The 22,792-nt window shown below is 39.7% G+C and overlaps 1 protein-coding gene and 1 pseudogene across 1 annotated transcript; both read right to left on the reverse strand.

Annotated features, from left to right (window-relative positions):
• Nucleotides 1–236: 236 nt before the first annotated feature.
• Spin4 (spindlin family member 4) lies at nucleotides 237–2,270 on the reverse strand. The gene is made up of 3 exons (XM_004661021.2): nucleotides 1,873–2,270; nucleotides 995–1,779; nucleotides 237–658 (listed from the first exon to the last, which is right to left on the reverse strand). The coding sequence occupies exons 2-3, from the start codon at nucleotides 1,738–1,740 to the stop codon at nucleotides 655–657; spliced, it is 750 nt and encodes a 249-aa protein (XP_004661078.1). The 5' UTR covers nucleotides 1,741–1,779; nucleotides 1,873–2,270; the 3' UTR covers nucleotides 237–654.
• An 11,098-nt stretch (nucleotides 2,271–13,368) lies between these two features.
• LOC101606683 lies at nucleotides 13,369–15,759 on the reverse strand (annotated as a pseudogene).
• Nucleotides 15,760–22,792: the final 7,033 nt, after the last annotated feature.

Genomic DNA, 22,792 nt, shown 5'->3' on the forward strand with positions numbered 1-22,792 from the left:
TGCAAAAGACTAAAAAATAAAAAATTTGTAAGAGCAATCATGGTCTACTTAAACTTTTTAAAATTATAAAGTGAAAGATATCAATAAAGTCAAGATTAATGATATAATGAAAATAAATCATTAACATGAGCTATGATTAAATGCACTTTATGGTAAACATTCCTACAAATGTATAAGGAAAAGATAAACAATTCAATAGATAAATGAACAAAGTATAGGAATTAGCTAATTACAAAAGAGATATAAACAGGAAAATAATCTCATTGAATTCAGGTAAAAACCATGTAATTTTTCACTTTTCAGATTTTCAATCATCAAAGACCAACACTGCAGAGGATGCTAGAAATGAACATTTTCATTTTGGATAGCAACAATTCAATATTTCTGTCCCATCTATAGAAATAAGAGCATATGAGTATATTGCAGCAGCGTTATGATGGGGGAGGAAATAAATGGTTAATGTTTGCACATTTTTGGTACATCTATAGTACTGTGTATACTGTTTGTTAGAAGAAGTGTTAGCATGAGAGACAGAGATAAATTGTGCTGTTGATCAGAAGAGATGTCATTTTTCTTGTCAATTTTACAAATAAACAACAAACTCTATGAGGATGGGGAAAACATGGAAGGATACACGTCACGTTCTCAAACTTGTTACCTGGAAAGAAGAACGGGGGAAGGTAAAACAAAATGTGAGAGGACATGCTGTGTGACTTACCTACTTTTGTATTGTTTCACTGACTCCAAACATTTTTAATTTTCTCTTGGCATTCAATTGAAAATTTCAATTACACAAGTAAATACCAAAAGTACCAAAGTACACTTGGAGCAAAACTGGAAAATAATCAGTATAAGATTTGGAGGCACAATAAGATTGACCCACTGCCTTGAATTTCTGACCTCAACACTGTTCTCAAAATTCACAATTACGAGAACACAAACTATTTCACATCTAACAGTTTCACAACTTTTTCAAAGAACACAATAAACTTACGGCGTTTTCACCAAACCATAGACATAAATGTGAATATCATCGTCAAACTTAATGAAGTAGACAGAAGGCTTAGCCACGACTTGATGGATGAAAATGCCAGTTCTCTTGGATCCATCATCTTTGGCATGTTCCACCTGCTTGCCCACAAGGCTGTCAACCACCTCTCCAGGTTCCTGTTCTGCTGTAGGAAAATAGTAGGTGGAATCTGGAATAATGCGCAGGTCACCATCTTTGTAGTCATCCAGCAGGGTGTACATATAGAGGACCGGATCTTTCTCATAGGTGATGTAAAACCAAGTATCCATTACGGGGGCTCGCGCCAGCACCATCCCCTTCCATTCATCTTTCTTACCGTGCTCACCTTCAAACACATGCCCCACTGCCTTCCCAATTAGGGAATCTGCCAGGCGCGAATCAATGCGAGGAGAAGGCACTCTCTCCGGAAGAATTTCCAGCGCTAAAACTCTCTTATCTCGGTGCAGCTCCAGTCCATAGACACTGTCTTTGCCATCATATTTGATGATGTAAAGAGTGGGCTTCACAGAAACCTGCTCGAGCACGGTGCCCTTCCACTGCTCCACGGGTTCGTTGCCCTCTTTCCAGCCGTGTTGAATGCGGCAGCCTACGATGTTCCGACGAGTGAGAAAAGTGGGCTTGCGCCGCTGCTTCCTGTGAGTGTGTCTTTTCTTCATCAGGTATGCGGACACCCCATCGACTCCCGTCGGAGGCACAGCTGGAGGAGACATGGTTCAGGGCTGATCCAAAGCTGCCGCTTGTTTGGTAACCTGACAAAAAGTCAACAGTATCCAATATGAAAATTTTTTTCGCGATCTGAGAGACTAGGTCCGCCCTCCCTTCTCCAAGCGCAGGACTCTCACCAGAGCTTGGCAGAAACGCGCTGACTGGGCACTAGGACAGCGAATGTCTCTCTTGGTACTGCTTTCTTCTCGGTTTGGGAGGGGTGACTGCAGCAGTGATGGCTAGAGAGAGATGGCGGGCTCGCGTGTTCTGTCCCCGCCTGGCGCCTTCCCAGACTCCCAACCCCAAGTCCCGGAATCCTCCACTTAGCTGTTGCGATGCTGCTGAGGTTGGGTATGGAACGGCAACCGAGAAGGAGACGACGGGAAAGGTGGACAACGGACGAGAGGTTTGGTGGCAGCAGCCAAGGTCCAGGCAGCGGCACGTCTCGGAGTAGTCTGCGTGGCCTGGCCTTTGCAACGATAGTCAGCTTGGCCAATCTGTGGAACCGCGGTTTTTGCTGCTCCGGGAACCCTCCTCCTCTGAGCCCGCCCGCACCTCGGCCCCGCCCCCTTCCGTCTCGCCTTCCGCTCGGCTGGCAGCCACACCGACACTGGCGCTCTCCTTTATTTAGTCTTGCGCCCCTCGACTGTTTCCCTCAAACCCGAGCCGTGCAGGCCGGCTCCCCTCCTCCCACTTGGCCTGTCTGCTGCCCAACTGCAGACTCCACAGAGGCTCCATCTGCTTTCTATCTATCTTCCAGGAATTCCTCACAAGCATTGAGAAAGGAGAGAGGAAAGGAGAAGTGGAGGAGAGAAGAAGAGAGGAGAGGAAAACAGAGAGAAAGAGAGAGAGAGGAAGGAGAGAAGAGATTGTATGTACAAGTGTACAATTTTTATTTATAATTTAAGAATTTGAGACCTGAGGGGCAAGGGTGGGGAGAGGAAAGGCTGGCCCAGTCCACCATGTTGATTCAAACTATATTTTTCTACCTGATCATTCCTGGTAATTATTTGCTAATGATGTTTTTAAAAAATATAAAGGAAACACACTGGCGTTGTGTTTTTCTAAAATTTGGTGAAATAGAGTATGAATTTAACTTTAATCTTACTATCTAGACAGACACTGAAGTGTTAACTGTGTTGATTTCTCCCTTGCTCATGTATCTATTCCATATCATAACCAATCTGAGAGCATATTTTATACTTTTGTAGCTTGCTTTCACATTTGTTAGTATTTTCCATGGTTATTAAATACTCTGAAAAATAGCTTTTTTATGTTATGTACACAGTGTGTATACAGTCATGTTAGTCCCATTGTTAGCCTTCTCCCTGTCCTCCCCCCTCCACAGGGACCCTCCGCATTGGGGAATGTGGGTCGTGCATTGTGGGGTTAGCCATCAGTTATAGGTAAGATGCAATGTCTCTATTCATAATGTCCCAACATGTAACTCTAACAGTCTTTCCAACCCTTCTTCCATGAATTTCCCTGAGCCATGTTGGGTTCATGAAACATGACTTTTAATGTCCCATACTTTTAAGAAATATTCTGTTAAAATCTCAACATTCATCTAAGGTGTTATCTATGATACAATAATAAATAATAAACTGTTTTGCCTCCACATATAGATTGATTGAATTTTTAAGAAATATTTAATGGCATAATGGTCTTCAATCTGCAAATGAGATAACAACAATATTTATTTTTTAATTTATTTTTGTTTTTTTGAGGTAGGGTTTCAATCTAGTCCAGGCTGAGCTGGAACTCACTATGTACACTCAGGGTGGGTTTAAACTCACGGCGATCCATCTATACCTCCCAAGTGTTGGGATTAAAGGTGTGTGCCACTAGTCCTGGAAAGAACAATGTTTATTTTTATATATTTATTTATTTGACAGACAGAGGTAAGACAGAGAGAGTAAGGATTAGCATGTCAGGGTCTCTTGCTGTTGCAAAGGAACTCCAACTTCATGTGCTAGTTTATGAATCTGGTTTTACATGGGCACTGGAGAATCAAACCATGCAGTTTGCTTTGCAAGCAAGCATCTTTTACCACTGATCCATCTCTTTAGCTTGCAAGATCAATGTTTGGAAAACAACATATTGCAGCAAAGTTGTAGCTCCAATTTTGTAAAGAGAAGGGGATTTTTGTATTCATATGTGTATTATTTCTCTGACTAGGTAAATAATGCATGCTTATATGGAAAATATTGACAATAGAAAACAATGAGTTCATAATTCCACTTAGCTCAAGTTATAATGCTGTTATGAGTGATAAATGAAAATGTCTATAAAACTTTTAACACTGTATACCACTTACAAAATGGCAATATAAAACAGGAGGTTCTAGGCCTTTATTCTTATTCTTATTCTTCCACCTTTCACAAATTATTATTAAAAGTTATCAAAGAAACTCAGGTAAGAGTTGCAGGGCAGCACTGCAGTCTGACTACACATCCTATTACCTTCTAAGTCAGTGACAGAAATGCTTAGTGCTTGTTCTGTGTCATAGCTGGTTGCTGGGAGGGTGTGAGACTTCTCCATTTTCTCATTTTTCCCATGTCAAAGACCTTGGAAGTAGGATATTTTTTGATAGTCTATTAGAACAAAGTATTTATAAGAAAACAAAAAAAGATATACATGCCAGGTGTGGTGGCACACGCCTTTAATCCCAGCACTTTGGAGGCAGAGATAGGAGCATTGCCATAAATTCAAGGCCACCTGAGACTACATAGTGAATTCTAGATCAGCCTGAGCTAGAGCAAGGCCCTACTTTGGAAAACCAAAAATAAATAAATAAATAAATAAAAGGATATAGATAAAAATAATTTCTAGGCTGGCTACATGGCTTGGTGGTTGAGGACACTTAACTTGCAAGGCTTGGTGGCCTGGGTTTGATTCCCCGTAAAGCCAGATACACAAAGTGGCACATGTGTCTGTAGTTTGTTTGTGTTGACAAAAGGCCCTGGTGTATCCATACTCTCTCTCTCCCAAATAAATGAATAAAATTTTTAAAAAATAATTTCCAAGCTTTTTAGAACACCATACATATATGTATGTATATATATGTACATATATATATATACACAAATATTTGTACATACATATATATTCATACATATATGAACACTCCAGGTTAGAAGTAAAGTATGTGTAAATTTCATGCCTCAAATAATGTTTCTGAAAATAATTCTGTGGACAATTTTACATCAGCTATTTTTGGCTTAGAAGATCAGTTGCAGGTGAAAGAGGACCATCTATGCCTATACATACAGAGAAAACAATACCCTTAGTGCCCTATTAAAGCCAAATCACAGTTTGTTTGCAGTGGCAAGAATTCCTGTCACACCCATACTTTCTTTCTGTCTGCGTGTTTCTCTGTGTCTCTGACTTGCAATATGTGGATAGTAATAAACATTCTTCAAAGTCCAAGTTTGAGAATTAACATAGATGCACCTAATTATTTTAACATAAGAACTGTACATGGTAAATACTCAGGTGTCTCCTAAATAGTTATTCCTTGAAAGAAGTCCAGTTTTTTGTTTTTGTTTTTTTGAGGTAGGGTCTCACTCTGGTCTGGGCTGACCTGGAATTCACTCTGTCATCTCAGGGTGGCCTTGAACTCATGGCAATCCTCCTACCTCTGCCTCCCAAGTGCTGGGATTAAAGGTGTGCACCACCATGCCCGACGAAGAAGTCCGTTTTTGCCATGTATGTCTATAAACCATCTGAACCTTTGTTCTGTTTTCCACTCAAGCCCTCTTTGTCAGAGTCTGAGTATGAATCAAGTAGGAGTGTACCAGGATTTTTTTCCCTTACATCCAATTTTAAAGAGGCTTTAAAATACTAAAATTTCCTGGAAGACAGAATTCTGGATAAGTAAAGAATTACTGGAAAAAAAAAAAAAAACAGGGTGCTGGGGAGATGCTTCAGTGGATAAAGCACTCACCACTTGAGGGTGGACAGCTGATTGTGATCCTTAGATGCCATATGAAAAGCCAGAAACCATGGTTTGCTCAGATAGCAGGTGAGAGGTGGGGACAAAAGAATTTACCAGAAGCTCTAAGGGAGCCCAGCAAAAACATCAGTAGAGCTAGATTGATAGAATCCCTGCCTCCAATGAGGTGGACCAGCAAGGCTGGACCCAAAAGTTGTCCTCTGACCTTCACATGTGGGTGCCCAAACTCACACCCACAAACACATAGGCACATGCACACACATACACATATACACACACAAATAATTAGAAAAGGCATTGGAGATACAGTGAGGATTTATAACTAAAAATATGATAGAGGTTGGCAAAAAATCTATTATCTAAATGTATACACAACTTATAATATATGCTTTAAAAGAGATAGAAATATAGCACTGGTAACCCAAAGGAGGTAGTGATTTGTCCTTATTAGGGGATGTCAGCATAGACAACTTGAAAGGATAAAACAATAGACGGAAGATACCTAGAAAGTCATAGAGTAGTGAAGGTTTTTAGCCTAAGCAGGAAACAGCTGGAGGAAAGGCATGGAGAGGTATACTAGCATTGAATATATGACAGTCTGGTGGCTGGATCAGAGATTGTGTCATGTTAAGGAATGGAGTGCTAGTTTGAATGGATATCCCCCAATAGATTCAGGAGTTTTTTAAATTATTATTATCATTTTATTTTTGAGAGAGAGAGAGAGAGGCAGAGAGAAGAGAGAGAGAATGAGTGCACCAGGGCCTTTCAGCCACTGTGAATGAACTCCAGACATGTGCACCCCCTTGTGTGCATGTGCAACATTGCACACTTGCATCACTGTGCATATGGCTACATGGGATCTGGAGATTCAAACTTGCATTCTTACGCTTTGCAGGCAAGCGCCTTAACCACTAAGCCATCTCTCTAGCCCTAGATTCAGGAGTTTTATCCAAGCTTGTAACTTAGTGTCACTGTGGGTGGATCCTAGCGTCCAACCCTAAGGTATGGGGGCAGGTCTGGAATTTCAGAGTGTTTGAGCCTTACGTAGCGTTCCTAGAGTGTGCTTACTTATGGTGATGGTGGTAGTATTTCATTGTAAAAGGAGACCAGCTTTTTCCATTATTATGGAACTTTCCCTGGGTTTAAAAGCTTCAATAAATCCATTCCTCTCATGACTTGGGCATGGTTTGTAGGATCATCACAGCAATGTGACGGTGACTGTGACAGAATTGTTACCAGGAGTAAAGTGTTGCTGTGAGATGAATCTGACCATGTGGATTTTGGTTTCTTGGAACTTTTGTTTTGGAGGAATGGGCATGGACTTGGTATTCACAAATGAAGATGCCTTTCAGAGAGGTAAGCCAAGTTTTTTATGGCCTATTCTTGTGAGAATTTGAAAATGCTAAGTGTAGAGAAAATTGTATTTGGAGGCTTTTCTTATGAATGTCCTAAGGGGAAGGAAAGACTACAATAGACTTTACTGGAACTGGGCTACTGGCATAAGGGCTGGCTGCATTCTGCTGCTCATGCCCAGAGAGTTTGATTAAGGTTAACTTTGTAATGGATTGATGTGCTTAGTTAAAGATATAGAACTTAGAAATTTAAGATTTAAAGTTGGACAAACTCAAGCAAGTTTAAAATTAAGAACTGGAATCAACTCAGGAGCCAATAACTGAACTAATAGATAATGAAGATGTGCTACATTTACAAAATGGAATTTTACTTAGCTGTAAGATAAAACTGATATAATGAAATTTGTAGGAAAATTGACGGAGTCAGAATAGCTCATACTACTTGAACTTACACAATTGCAGAAAGAGAAACACTGGATGTTCTCACTCATCTGTATTCCTAACCTGGAACAGCTTGAGTTGCTGCCATACCTGACAGGTAACTTGAGGTCCAGACAATAGGGATGGAAGGGTTTGGGGCAAGGGGAAGTTGGGAGGAAATAAATAGAATACTAAACCCCAAATGAACTGGTACCATGGAAACCTTTCTCCTTGAAGGTAGACTAAGAGATTTAAGCCTCAACAGGATTATGGGGGAATTGTCTGCAAAGAAGGGCCCTGGAGAAGGTGGGATGAAGCCTAATCTTAGTACATTTGGCTCTGGCCTGTAACTCCTACTACCAGAAATCAGTTGCTACTCACATTGAGCTGTTAATTGGAGAGATCTACAAAGTGTCCCAAACAAGGCAGGCTTCTGTCAAAGCACTTTATTACCCACCTGAGGTAAAAGGTTAAGACCCTATTGCTGGAGATACCATATGCTGCTGACACAAAACACCAAAAGACCTGGATGGAATCTGGGAGGAAGCCAGTCCCCAAAAGTTTGCCTGTTTAGTGCTGGAAAGTGCTACATGAGCTACTAGGGGAAAGTATCAAATAAAGTTGTTAGCAAACAGGGGTCTAAACTACTCAGAAGAAAGCAGGCTGACAAGTTGTCCACATCAGTGCAGTGGTGGCACACAGCCTTGGTGGATAAACAATGGCTTTCTGACTGGCTAAGAGATCCACTCAGTGGAGAATCATATGGAGAACAAGATTATAGTCTCCAACAAGCTCCATTAGTCTTTGACCAATAGAGGACCTACATCCATTAAATTTCCCATAAATTAGCAAAGCTTATCCCATTTAACCTATGCTGATTTCATTCTCCAATGGAGAATCTATTTTTCTTTTTCAGAAGGTAGTGAGACTAGAGGAGATAAACCACCCCTCTCACTTCAGCCAAGGAACAGGTGAAACCACAGAGGAATTGGTAAGATGAGCATGAGTGCTGCTTCCATGCTGAACCTGACAACCCGCCCAGGGTCATGAAAACACACTTAGAATACTTAACACAGACCAAAGAAGAAATCCAGAAGCTTCTGAGAATTTTTCATAGAACACACCCACCAGGAAAATTTGCAGAAGAGGAGGTGGAAAGATTGTAAGAGCCACAGGTTAGGATGGTATATCCAGAGGCATTGCCATCTTCCCCAATGACTGACTGTTGCTCTCACAACAAATAACCCACAACATCATGGGGAATACCAGCAACCCCACTAAGGAAGGTCATCATCAGAATGGAGGCAGGGAAGAGGGAAATGATGGTACTAACTCATGATGTATTCATACAAAGTAGATTCACAATAATAATAATAATAATAAACAGGCCATGGAACTGGATAGAGAATTCTCAAAAGAAGAAATGCAACTGTATAATATTTTTATGTTCAATATTATTTATCTGCCAGGAAAATCCAAGTTAAAACCACTTTGAGGTTCCACCTTACTGCAGTCAAAATGGCTATCATCAAAATATGAAATCACAAAAAATGCTGCTGAGGGTATGGGGTAAATGGAACTTATTTATACTGTTAGTAAGAGTGTAAAGGGGTACAACCCTGAAATCAGTATGAAGATTTCTCACAAAATTAAAAATAAATACATAATATCACCCAGCTACACTACTCCTGAGCATATACCCTACAGATTCTACATTTTACAATAGAGGCATTCACTCAACTATGCTCATTGCTGCTTTATTCACCATAACTAGGAAATTGACATTAGCTAAGGTGTTCAACAATTGATGAATTGTATTCCGCTGTAAAGAAAAATGAAATTATAAAATTCATAGGAAAATAGATGGATCTGGAAAATATATTGAATGAAGTAACCCAAATTCACAAAGATAAATGCCCATTTTCTCTCTTATACACAGATCTCAGTATTGAATTTTCAGATTTGTATAAAAATTGAAGTAAGAGTCAATAGGGGAGACCAGGAATCTAGAAAGGAGCCACCAGGGAGAGAGAGGGGAAGGACTTAAAAGAGAATAATAGATATGTAAGTAGAAGAATAGTTGGAAAGATGTATGTGGAGATCATTGGAAATGTATGGAAGACAGCAGGAGGTGGAGGAGGGTTAACCAAAATTGAGATGATATGAGTAAGCTTTATAGAATTCTACTTTTTTGTTAGCTAATTAAAGCATGATTTTAAAAATGAGAGAGTTTGAACATAAGTATACTTCAAGTGGAGATTTCTGTTCTCAGAAGCTCTAGACAGTTACAAGAAAATCCCTGTGCCAGGGATGGGAAACCTCCCCATGAGTTTTGGCCAGGGAGGTCCTTGTGCTCCCCCCACTAAAAATACAGGCTGTTGTCCACTGTCTTCGTTATCCATCACAGATAGACAATAAGACCTTATTTTTGAAGATATTTGTTTCAGTTGTGACACTGGGAAATCAAGCTGGCACTGAACTAGAAATCTTCCTGCTGCTCCCAGGGCTAGAAAGTTCTATGTGGGCTTCTGGGGGAGAAAAGTCATTAACAGTCTTAACCAGCAGTAAGCCCTGTAAACTATACCACTGGCCACATAAGAAAGATGTTCCCAATGGTCCAATAGTGTCCAATATGGACTGACAGGTAACTTGAGGTCCAGACAATAGGGATGGAAGGGTTTGGGGCAAGGGGAAGTTGGGAGGAAATAAATAGAATACTAAACCCCAAATGAACTGGTACTGTGGTGGGGATAACCAGCTGCTTTCTGATTGGATTTAAGGCCAGATCCACAGGAGGGAATACATTACTGAAAAAACTACTCAAAAGCTTATGGCATGAAAGGTCATAGCCCTAAACAATATTTGTGGTGGTTTGATTCAGGCAGGTGTCATGCATAAACATACGTGTTGTGAATGCTAGGTTCCCAGCTGATGGAAATTTGGAAATTAATGCCTTCTGGAGGCAGTATATTATTAGGGGAGGGCTTATGGGTAATATAGCCAGTTTCCCCTTGCTAGTATTTGGCACACTCTCCTCTTGCTGTTGTTCACCTGTTGTTGGCCAGGGAGTGATGCCCACCCTCTCTCATGCCATTGTTTTCCCCTGCCATCATGCAGCTTCTCCTGGAGTCTGTAAGCCAAAATAAACCTCTTTTTTCCCTGCAAGCTGCTCTTGGTTGGGTGTTGTCTCCCAGCAATGCAAACATGACTACAGCTGTAAAGTTGGTACCAGAGGGGTGGGATTGCTGCTAGACACCTGGCTGTATGGCTTTGGCCTTTTGGAGCTAATTTTCCAGAGGAATGTGTAAGGATTTGATATCTTGGCCTAAGAGATACCTTACAGTGCTGTAAGTACAGCATGATGGACTATTCTGATCAGACTTGAACAACCTGAATGCAGTAAAAACTAAGGACTGTGAGGTTTGGCCTATGTGGGCGAGAAAGAGCTTTACCTGGATTGGGATATAAGCAAATTGTGTGAGAAGCTTCTGTTATGTCCATATCCTGAGAATTTGTGCGGGGTTGCATTGCGTAGAATTGGACTGGTGTGAGCAGAGGGATATGGCATAGAAATGAAATCTTTGGACTGAAACTTCTGCAATTGTATGACAAATTACAACCTTTGAGATTGGGGCAAAAGAAAGAATGTAGACACTTATGAAGGGGCCTGAATGCTGAAGGAGTGTCCTGTTCTTCAAAGTCTGTTTTGTTCCTCCTTGGATTAACAAATTGGCACCCTACTTGGTATTATAGAGTACAAGAAATGCAGGAAAGAGCGGGTCATTGAATTTGCAACATGGTCTTGTGTCCTGGAAATGGCCATTGGAAGTGTGAAGCAGGTCTGCTAAGGATTGCCTGCATGGAGACCTCATGGAGCCATGAAGATGGACAGTGGTTTGCAGTGGAGACCCAGTGGAGGTGCTGGGACAATGAGATAGTTGCCAAGGAGAGCTGCCGGCCCTGGATGAAGTTTCCCAGGACTGTGAGTAGCCTAGCTGGAGGGGAGGAATTGGAACTCCAGAGACTTGTTGCTGGTTAGAATTATTGGACTTGGAGATTATTCACTGACTACAGTTGTTGGACTTAAAGCTACAGAGTTTGAAGTTTGCCTTAGTGCTACAGAGTTTGAAGTTTGCCCTGGCTGTTTTCAATCTTGCATTGGTTGAATATTTCTTTGTTATGCCCATCCTTTGCAGTGTGAATATGTATTCTATGACATTATGGGTTTTAGAAGGGATTTGGGGGTATTATGACTCAGTTAAAAATATTTCAGACTATGGAAATGTTTGAACATCATTGGGATTGGTAAAAACTATGAAGACTTTTAGAATTGGACTGAATTCATTGTATTTTCCATCATGTATGGTTATCAGTTTGTGGGGTTAGGGGCAGAATGTGGTGGTTTGATTCATGTGTCCCCCATAAACCTAGGTGTTCTAAATGCTAGGTTCCCAGCTGATGGAGATTTGGAAATTAACGTCTCCTGGAGGCAGTGTATTGTTGGGGTGGGCTTATGGGTGTTATAGCCAGTTTCACCTTGCCAGTGTTTGGCACACTTTCCTGTTGCTATTGTCTACCTGATGTTGGCCAGGAGGTGATGTCCACCCTCTGCTCATGCCATCATTTCCCCCTGCCATTGTGGAGCTTCTCATCAAGCCTGTAAGCCAAAATCAACCTCTTTTTCTCACAAGCTGCTCTTGGTTGGATGATTTCTACCAGCAATGCAAACATGACTGCAGTAATACTACTGTTGTTTATCTGAAGGGATATGTTGTGCTTATCAAGTTGCCCTCAAAATACTTATGTTCATGCCTATAGATTTTTGCTTTTTTTTTTACTTTTGGTGAGAGAAGCTTCTTTTTATATATGACAGTGACTGCTGGGAGACTCCAAACTCATTAAAGTTCTGAGAAGAAGTGATAGTTGAGCATTCAGCACTAAATGAGACATCTCTGAACTACCCAGTGAAACTCAGAAAACTTTGCACAAGCATTGGAAAGAAGGTAAAAGTCAGATGATGAGGAGGAGTGTTTTGGAACATTGTCTTCTAGACACAAAGTGACTGTTTTATTCATGATCTCAAAGTGGCTGTCATTACCTGCACAATGTTAGTCCCATAAACATGTTGTCCCAGATGATGGAGGAAGGAAAAGAGACTTCAAAACAGAACAGGGATAAGTTGGAAAGAAGGGGTCCAGGGAAACTGGTATATGGAGACAAAAATGTAATAGGAGGATAATGATCAACCTACATTAGTTACATGTATGACAATTGTCAATAAAAAGTTTTTAGAAAGAATGTTGTAATTGTGATCCATACAAATCACCAACATTTTGGGTTGCACTTAGAGCAATTGTTCACTTTTTCAAAATACTCTAATAGGTAATACATTGAGGCTTGTCTTTACATTGGCATAGGAATGCAGTTTAGGAAAGAGAAAAAAATCACGTTGAATCTAGTCAATTTCTTTAAAATTATTGAGCAGGAAAAGCAGCATTGAACTTCCATATTGATTTTATACAATTTGTACACAATATGTTAACTTTTATGTAAGAGAAAAAGTTTAGACTATTCTTCTCTATTTTAGGTATAAACTGCTTACTTAGATGACTTTTCCTCTTACTTGGGAGTGCTCCTCTTAATATTTTATTTTAAAAGGGGCAGGTTTGTTATTTTAAATTATTTATTTATTTATGAGAGAATGAGAAAGAAGAAAGGACGTGGAAAGAGAGAGAGAGAGTATGAGAATGGGCATGCTAGGGCCTCTAGTCGCTGCAAATAAACTCCAGATGCATGTACCATCTGGTGCATCTGGCTTTGTGTGAGTACTGGGGAATTAGAACTGAGTCCTTTGCCTTTGCAGGCAAGAGTCTTAAGTGCTAAACCATCTCTACTGCCTGAGTTTGTTATTTTATACTGATGTCACCAAAACAAATATTTCTTGGGATCTTGGGAAATGGTATATCCTTTGCATTAGGTAAAACCCAGGCTGGAACTTCTATACAGCCAACTTCAGATTTCTTCAATTTATTCTGTACATTAGTTTGTGTAACAATCTCATTCATGCTGTTATCCAATACTATTCCCCTATGGCTATTTTTGCAAGAATATCTTGAACCTGAACTATGTTTGATATTAAATAAAGCTCACAGATATTTTCAAAACATTTGTTTCCACAAATGCACGAATTATATCTAAATTGTCAAGTTCATTTTCTAAGGAATCTACACGTAACACAAAATATAGCATTGCATAATGTCTGTAAACCAGTTTATTGTAAGATCCTCCCATTGATTTTTGTCCTTCTAAAAAATTGTAAACATTTTCAATCTCTTAGATGCTGTGATGGTTTTTGAATTAGATGTCTCCCATAGAGTCATATGTTCTGAATGCTTGGTCCCCAGCTATTGACATGTACAATCTTGCTGGATGAGATATACTGCTAGGGGCAAGTTTAGGGGTATGATAGCTAGCTCATCCTTGTCAGAGTTTAATTAATTCTTACTGCTTTTTTCCATGTGCTGTGGCTTTGATTTTCCCTGCCATTCTAAAATATCCCCTCAAGACAGTAAGTCAAAATAAACCATTTTCTTCCATCGGCTACTTTTGATCTGGTGTTTTGTCCCACCAATGAAGAGGTAACTATGATGTAATATTAGTATCAATGTGTTGGATCATTGCTACAATAAGCCTGACTATGTGGTTTCTAGTCTTGGTACTTATTTGCAGGAGGAATATGGCAGGAATTTAAAACTTGATCTAGAGAAGCCTTGCACTCATATAAGCAGAGCTTAATAGACTCATGAGAGTTGAAAGACCAAAATGTAGAAAGAACTGTGTACTGTGGAGTCTTGGCCTATGAGGGGAAAATAACTTTGTTGATACTGGGTTAGAGGCAGTTGGTCTGAGAGTCTGGCTGTAAACTTCCAGTGTCATAAGAATTTAAGCCAAGTTATATTTAAAAGTAATGGACTGGTGTGTTTGGCAGGGAAAGCATAAAAAGGATATGGCACAGAAAGAAATGAAAATTTTCGGCTGGAGACTGCAGCCAGGATCAGTTGCATTTTTTGGAGAGATTATCACCATTGAGGATTGGACCAGCTGTTCTGCATTGTAATTGTAGGAGGAATTCTGGCCTTTTGAAAAGAGGAGGCCTGAAGGAAGAATGCTAAAGGAGTATCCTGCTCCTCAAAGTGGAGTTTATTCTCCCCTGGATTATCCATACATAGAGGCCACATGGGGATCATGGCTTGGAGCCATAAGTATGAACCAGGGGTTGCAGTAGATACCCCAGGATTTTGGAGATGTGAGGATTATGGCACATTCACACAAGAAAGTTGTTTGCTCTGGTTTGGGTGGATTTGTCAACAAATCATGCAGCATAGCTAGAGAGGTGGAATTAAAAACCCTCTAGGGCATTTTATCACAGGTTCCAGATGCTGGCTATGGAACTGTAGGATTTGATGTTTGAACCCTGTAGTTTTAGACCATAGATTGGTTCTAGCTATGCCATCTTTCTTTCATAGAGAAAGTTTACTCTGTGCTGTCATGTGTATTTAACTTGTGCTTTCATTTTACAGTCTCACAGTTAAGAGGCTGTCTTGGGTCTCAGATAAGACTTTGGGCTTACAAATGGTGTTGGGATTAGTAAAAACTATTGAGACTTCTAAGTTGGACTGAATGCATTTTGCATTATGAAATAGTTGTGACTCTATGGGGCTAGGGGAAGAATGTGATAGTTTGAATCAGATTTCCTCCATAGACTCATGTGTAATGAATGTTTGATCTCCAGCTGGTGGCAATTTGAAAGGTGAAGCCTGCTGGAGGAGATGTGATGTTTAGGGAAGGCTTAAGGATATCATAATCAGCTCCTCCTTGCTAGAGTTGGGCTCACTGTCCTGCTGCTATTGTCCACTTTCTATGCAAGATGTGAGTCCACGTCTGTGGGTTCTACATGTGCTCTACCATCCTTTCACTGCCACGTTCAAACTTCCTCTTGGGACTATAAGACAAAATAAACCCTTTCCTCCCATGAGCTGTTTTTGCTCCAATGTTTTCCCCAGATACATGAAGGTAACTACAAAAGATACAAAGAAGAAAGTCTCCCTGATGATTTGCATATCTTTACTGTAGGACTAGCAGAACTTGGAGAGCTACAGCTTCTCATGGTTGTTTAACCTGACAATAGCCTTGATTGTTGCTGAGCACAGATGAACTGAATTCAACTCATAAAGGGCCCATTGGATATTTTTGTTAATATTTGTGGTACTGGGAATAGAACAAAGAACCTTATGCATCCTAGGCAAACCTTCTGATAGTAAGGTACACTCCCAGCCCTGACTAGTTACTTAAAAGAGAATATAAAGGAAGAAGGAAGTGAGTGGGAGCACAGAATCATAGAAGTGAAATCTTACAAAACAAAAAGCTGTGCGAGAGCGGAGATAAAGACTGCTTCATGTGAAACTCATCAGGATTTTTTAATTGGAATTTATCCAAGTTAGGTTCTTACTCTTCTACACAGACTTGGAGACAGCAACTCTTTCTTTATATGGTGGCTAAAATAAACAGTAAATTCTTGTGGTGGCTTCAAATTTTCCCAAGCAATATGTTAAAGGAGACTAGGGTCATCTTAGGAATGTGACTTTAAACTGTTAAAAACTATGTTAATATTTGTTCAACTCTTTATAGGTCAAGTGTGAGGCCCAGTGAAAAGAGTATTCAAAGGGGCCTGGATGGAATTTGTTAAGGACTTGTAGGCAAGTATATGTTTCACTCAAATAATCTCAGTATAACCAAGTACTTCAGTTTGGTAAACCATACCAAATGATTGCCATTTACTTCCTTTATAATTCAACTGAGGACTAAGTAGTGAGTCAGAGTTCCTGCTCTCAAACAGTGCATCTTCTGGTGATGGGATAAACTAATAAGCAAATAAAAACAATTAAATTAATATATAAATTTTGTAAATTAATTTAGGAAAAATAAAATACATTAAAGAAAAAAAAGAAACCTTGATGTAATATAGCAAATATCTAAAAGGAGAGCCAACATTTGATGTGAATGGAGCCTATCATGGGAAGGTCTGATGGAAATACATGTCAGGCAACTGAAACATCAAAATTTCTGAGGGAGGTATGAACTTCATATTTTATGACATGCCATCAATAGGTAAGGAAGAGTCTGATAACAGAGGGTTTTGTAAGCTTGAGTCATGTGTGTAAAATGAAAACAACCAGTAATTGTTACCTGAGGGGATTAGAATAAGGTAGTCCTTTCTTTTACAAAAGACTTGATTTTAAAGTTTATATAGCATTAGTATCACAAAGAATCAATCCACTAAAATTTCCTCTTTTAGAGAGGTGATACCATGAACCCAGCGTACCAGTCACTCACCTACCTAAGCATTATGGATCATAAATGAACTACCCTTGTGATCAGCACTCTCCAGGCAGCCAAGTCTTAGAACTGGTGATATTCAGAATTATCAGACAGCTCTTAAAATAATTTCCCTTGCTACCTCAGGTTTCTGTACAGCTTGACAATATATTCTCTTAATATAATCTGTGCATACATACTTTTGTAATTTTAAATGGTTTACTATATGATGCGTTTTATGTTCTTTTTTGCCTTCCTTCTGTTGTTTTCTATGTGTATGTATGTATGCATTTCACAGTTTCTGAATTTGATTAAAAATGACTTGCTTAAACATATTTTAATGACTTCGCTAACATAGTGCTTTGGTTAGCCAACTACTAAAGTCTGGCAGGACAGAGTTTTAGGGAAGAGTTTATTTATAAGTACTTTGTGTGACCTAAATAAACATATAAGGAGGTAGCTAATTACATTAAGTTATCATTTTTGGTGTTTTTGTGATGCATGCACCTGTGTGTATAGATGTGCATACCCCATGCACATGTGTGTGGAGGCCTGAGGAGGATGTCAGGTGTCCTCCTTCATATCACTATTCTGTCTTATTTCCTTGAGATGAAAACTTGCACTCAACCTGATGCTTGACTTTTTTATTTTTTATTTTTATTGTTTTTGGTTAGACTCATGTGGCCAGTGAACTCTAGTGATCTTGTTATCTCTTCCCTTTGCAGTGCCTGGGTCATAGGCATGTGCATTCATATCTGACTTTATAAGTGGTAACTGGAGATCACACTCAGGTCATCATGCTTGCCAGATGCACAAGGGGTGCACGCATCTGGAGTTCGTTTGTAGTGGCTGGAGGCCCTGGCATACCCATTCTCTCTCTCTCTCTCTCTCTCTCTCTCTCTCTCTCTCTCTCTCTCTCTCTGCCTCTTTCTCTCTTTGTCTGTCTGTCACTCTCAAATAAATAAGTAAAAATAAACATAAAATTGCGCATCCATAACCCTTCATCATTAAGAAGGACAAACTTTTTTGGGTCAACATTGTACTTGGAAGTCAGCCCCTGACATTTGTAGAAAGCTTCAGAAATTACAGATGGGACCTTTGATCCTTCAGACTCAATTACTGGATATAACTTTTTAGTGATCAACAAGAAAGACCTGGGGAGAGGACAATGAGAACAGAAAAAGAGAGGAACCAAAGGGGTCCAGATGATTGTGCTTGCTGCCCTTGAAGGCACTATTGATCAGGCCCATACACTAAGGGATCCTCATTAAAAGCATAAGCAATCAAAAGGCAAAGTGCGGGTCTGGTTTAAGAGTAGAAGCCACAGCAGGGCGTGGTGGCGCATGCCTTTAATCCCAGCACTCAGGAGGCAGAGATAGGAGGATCACCATGAGTTTGAGGCCACCCTGAGACTACATGGTTAATTCCAGGTCAGCCTGGACCAGAGTGAGACCCTACCTCAAAAAAAAAAAAAAAAAAGTAGAAGCCTGGGCACACGAATGAACAAGACCACCCCTCCTCTACTTGTGGCTGTTTTAAGGAAACTTAAAGTGAATTTATCATGGTGATCCTAAGGAGAGAGAAATTATGTGAGAGTGAGATAAATATTAGAGACTCTGGATAGAAAGAAGGATATCCAGCCCCCTTTGCCTATTCTTTGCTCTTAGAGACCAAACAGGCCAACATGTTTTCTTTCCTATCTCTCAACTCAAAGTGTCCTTGGGTATGTCTGAGCACAGCTACTGAGAATGAGGAACACTGGTTTGAGTTTCAGACTCTTCCACTCTTACCTTTACTTTGGGCTGGGATTTGTGCAATCACACTATCTCTCAGGAATAAGTCCCAAGTTTGAATGCAAGTTCCTGCTATGAACATCTCTGGGGCATTTTACCTCAATATGATAAGGTCTCTTTCCTAGAAGCTCTAAAAGTATAAAAATAAATAAATAAAACTAAGTATGAAGAAAGAAAACAAAACCTGAACTATTAGGCTATTTGGTCCAGAAAAGAAACTTACTTCTACAAATGGTCTTGCCTTATGTTTTAAATCCCCATTCACGTTAAAAATTCAAATGGGTGGAATTTTTCATTGGAATTAATTCTCAAGGGAATGTCTTTTTACCTGAGGAATTATTTCTATATCCTTAGGGATAACATTACCTATTGTAATTGAACAGAAAGAAGTTGAGAGGAATTAGGCTATAACAAGGCAGAAGTAAATTAAACATATTTTGTTAGACATCCTGACAGAAGAAAAAAATCCTATTTTCTTAACCTAACTTATTATTTTCCAAAAGTGGCTCTTAAGGACAAGACAGCATTCAGTTTGGCTTGTTGTTCCCCCAGGCTGTGTTATTGCTCATTTCTCACGGTTTAACCTTTGGAACATTGAGCTTGAATCAAAATCCTTCCAATTTGAAGTCCTACACAGGGATTTGAAATTCCTGTCCTGGTGAAGGATTGTCCCCGTAGAGGAAACAATATATGTAGATACCTAAAAAGACCAGGAGGCATTAGGACCATCAGGGAAATGGAGATGGAATTTGCATTCCATCCATTCTCCATCCTAAAGGCTCCTCTGGCAGGGGTAGGCCTCTCCTGAAAGAATCTTGGGTGTAATAAGGGCACCGGGCAGGAGTTTTCAAGGTGCCCATATTAGAAGCCCATTTAAGCCTGCCAATCCAGTAATTGTTGCAAGTGTCTGAGAAGGTGCCAGAAAGAAAGAAATGAGGAGAGGAAGATTACAGTGCATGAATGAGGGTCAATGTTGCCAGAAAGTTTGGAGAAGTCCTAGTCCTCAGAGCTCTAGCAGCACTGGAGATCCTGTGCAGTCATGTGGGTGTTGCCTTCTTGGATAGTCATTGACTGTTGTTATCTTGGCTAGAGTGTCACTGTTGGACATTAATACAAGAATTTGGTGTGTCTTTGAGTTTGACTGAGCATTTCTCAGCTGTTAGTGGAGCTTTAAGCCAGGGATTCTGGTGCCAGTCACAGTTGCGCAGAATTTCCACTGAGTTAGTCTTGTGAATTTTGAAGAATGAAATCCACAGACCATACAGGGTAACGTTTAGAAATATTTTGTTATTGTCCTTAAGGGATGGAAAGAAGATATCTCCTATAAAACAGAAGGGGCTCCCCAGAAATGAGAAAACCAACTTGGTGACTCTAATTGGGGCTTTTATAGGAAGGGGAACTCCTTTAGGGAAAAAGTGATAAGAAAAAACTGGATTAGTTAGCTTTCTAGGGAAGGAGTAATCTTATTTCTGGCCTCTAGCAAGGTGGTAACTGTAAGGACTCTTATGGGAAAAGATAAGGAAAAACAAGATTCCTCCTTATAGGCTCGAGGAGATTTCCTATTTTAGCCAAGGGAAAAAAACAAAACTTCATTTTTGGAGTTGTATCACATTCAGATGACTAGCCAATTTTCTTCACCATCTTGGCAACCTTTCACCTGGTCAGAGAAGTTCCATGAGAATGCAGAGCCATTCATTATCAGGACAGAAATCCCCATGGAATCTATGTACCTCACAGATTAAATGTGGATCATTATTGACAACTACCTCCACATATTAAATCGGAGTTTAGCATTTGCATACAATGCATGTGTTTCTCTGCCTAGGAATAAATAAATGTAATCTCCCCATAAGCCATGGAAAGGGTCCCAGCACATTCTTGGCCTCCAGCTGTGGGGTACTGTAGCTATGGAAAGTAAATAAAAATACAAAAGAGAGACAAAGAAAAAAGTAAGATTGAATCTGGGTTTCCCAGCTAGCATATCTCCCGGGGAAATTTGCCTGTCATACCCAAGTGCTTGAGGAAGGAAGGGTTAGTAGTACATTCGGTGTCCTGTTATGGAAGAGGAAAACTCATGCTCATAGATTTCTCATGGCTGTCTATGTCAAATATAGAAGCAAATCTGAGTTTGGAGTGTACCCGCTGAAGTTTTCAGGTTCTTGTATCTCTTAACAATGAGTTGTACAGACACATAGATAGTTACAGGGAATGAAGTAGTTTATTAAAGGAAAGAAGCATAAGAGCCAAACTATAGTCCCACTCCAAAAAAGAAAATGGACTTTCATGGGTCATTTACATATTATGATTATTTTCTGTACATGCTCAGTCATGTTATAAGTCACCAGCAATACAAAAGGTTTCCAGTATTTTGTTGCCATCATTTTCTTTTATATATTAATCTCTGGAATTTCATCCTTTACTCTATTCCCTATGTTTCTACCTCTCTCCCTAGAGCCTTCAGTAGAAATGCAGTCCTGCTAACATTTTATTAGCCCAGTGAGACCCATTTGAGACTTAAGATCTACTAAATTTTTAAGATAATAAATCTATGTGGTTTGAAGCAACAGATATTCTATTAATTTATGACAGTAGCAATAGGAAACTTATATAAGGGTCAAGAGCCCCGAGTCATGATATTATCAGTGGCTAGGGAGTAGAGACAGAACCTATACTTTAAGCAGTCTGAGAAAATTAATTTTGTGGACCTTGACTCAGAAAAACTCAGGATTCATAGTTTTGATGTGGAAAACAATATTAAGGATGGGGGAGATGGCTTAGTGGATAGGGCACTTGCCTGCAAATCCAAAGGACCCAGGTTTGATTCCCCAGGACCCATGTAAGCCAGATGCACAAGGTGGTGCATACATCTGGAGTTCGTTTGCAGCAGTTGGAGGCCTTGTTGTGCTCATTCTCCTCTCTCTTTTTCTATCTACCTTTCTCTCTCTCTCTCAAAAGTAAATAAAGATAAATAAAATTGTTTTAAAAAAGAAATTTTAAGACTATGCAGTGGAGTTGAAAATTATTAATACATTTAATGAAGATTTAAGCACAAAAGTTTAGAGATAGAAAGGCATTCTGAAGCTGGGTGTTTTGTTACACGCCTTTAATCCCAGCACTGTGGAGGCACAGGTAGGAGGATTTCCTTGAGCTCAAGGCCACCCTGAGACTATATAGTGAATTCTAGGTCAGCCTGGGCTTTAATGAGACCCTACTTTGAGAAAAAAAGAAAAAAAAAAAAAGAAAGGCAAGTAAGACATAACACAGAGTCTAGGTGTGGGCTTCCCTAAAATAAAGTCACAGTTAAATGTTTTAGCACTGAGATGGGATTTGGGGGTGTTTTTAAGAGTGAAGGAATCTTATTGGCTCTTACTTGGGCAATTACTCAGAATTGAGGATGCCCACAACTCATACAAAGCTCCACCAAATCATTAGCCTTCTGATTCTTGTCTTATGAATGTTGATGAATGATATTCACAGACCATAGAAGGTTAAGTTTAGAAAGATTTATTATAGAGCTTATGGAGATAGAGTATGAGAGAAGGGAAGAAGAAAATAGAGCTCTGGCCCAAAAGGAGGCAGGAGGGGTTCCCAGAAATGGGAAATCTAACCCAAAGAGTCAGATTTGGGTCTTTAAGGGAGTATACTGGTTGAGGACTGAACTGGTTAGATCAGCTCTGACCCCAGGTATCTACGTGCAGTCAGGTTTTCAGGAAAGGAATGATCTCATCCCTTAAATGTCTCTTCGAGTAAAGAAATCTAGAAAATCATGATTCTCCCCTATGTTCCTGACTTTCAACAAGGTGAAGCCTATAAGAATTCCTTTATTCATAGATAACAAATAATTGAAAACCCATATACAGGCTCAAGGATATTTCTTTATGTCTGCTTTTGGGATATTGTTACACCTAATTGTCTCAGTACTAGCCACATATGCCATTTGGGTAGTTCTTAAGCTACATTTCAAAAGGTCACTAAGAGACATTTTTCTTTTTCTCTCTTTTTGATAAGTGATATGGGATGCCTCCACTGGTGTCTTGGATAGTCTCTGGTGGCAACTTAAATTGGATTTAAGGAGCCACTAGGTTTATACATGGAGTTTGTTGAAGCAAAACATACAGCTTTCACCTAAAAGGGATTAAATGATAGATTATTATGAAGACAA

Source organism: Jaculus jaculus, chromosome X (genome assembly GCF_020740685.1).
Source record: "Jaculus jaculus isolate mJacJac1 chromosome X, mJacJac1.mat.Y.cur, whole genome shotgun sequence".
Taxonomy (NCBI): Eukaryota; Metazoa; Chordata; class Mammalia; order Rodentia; family Dipodidae; genus Jaculus; species Jaculus jaculus.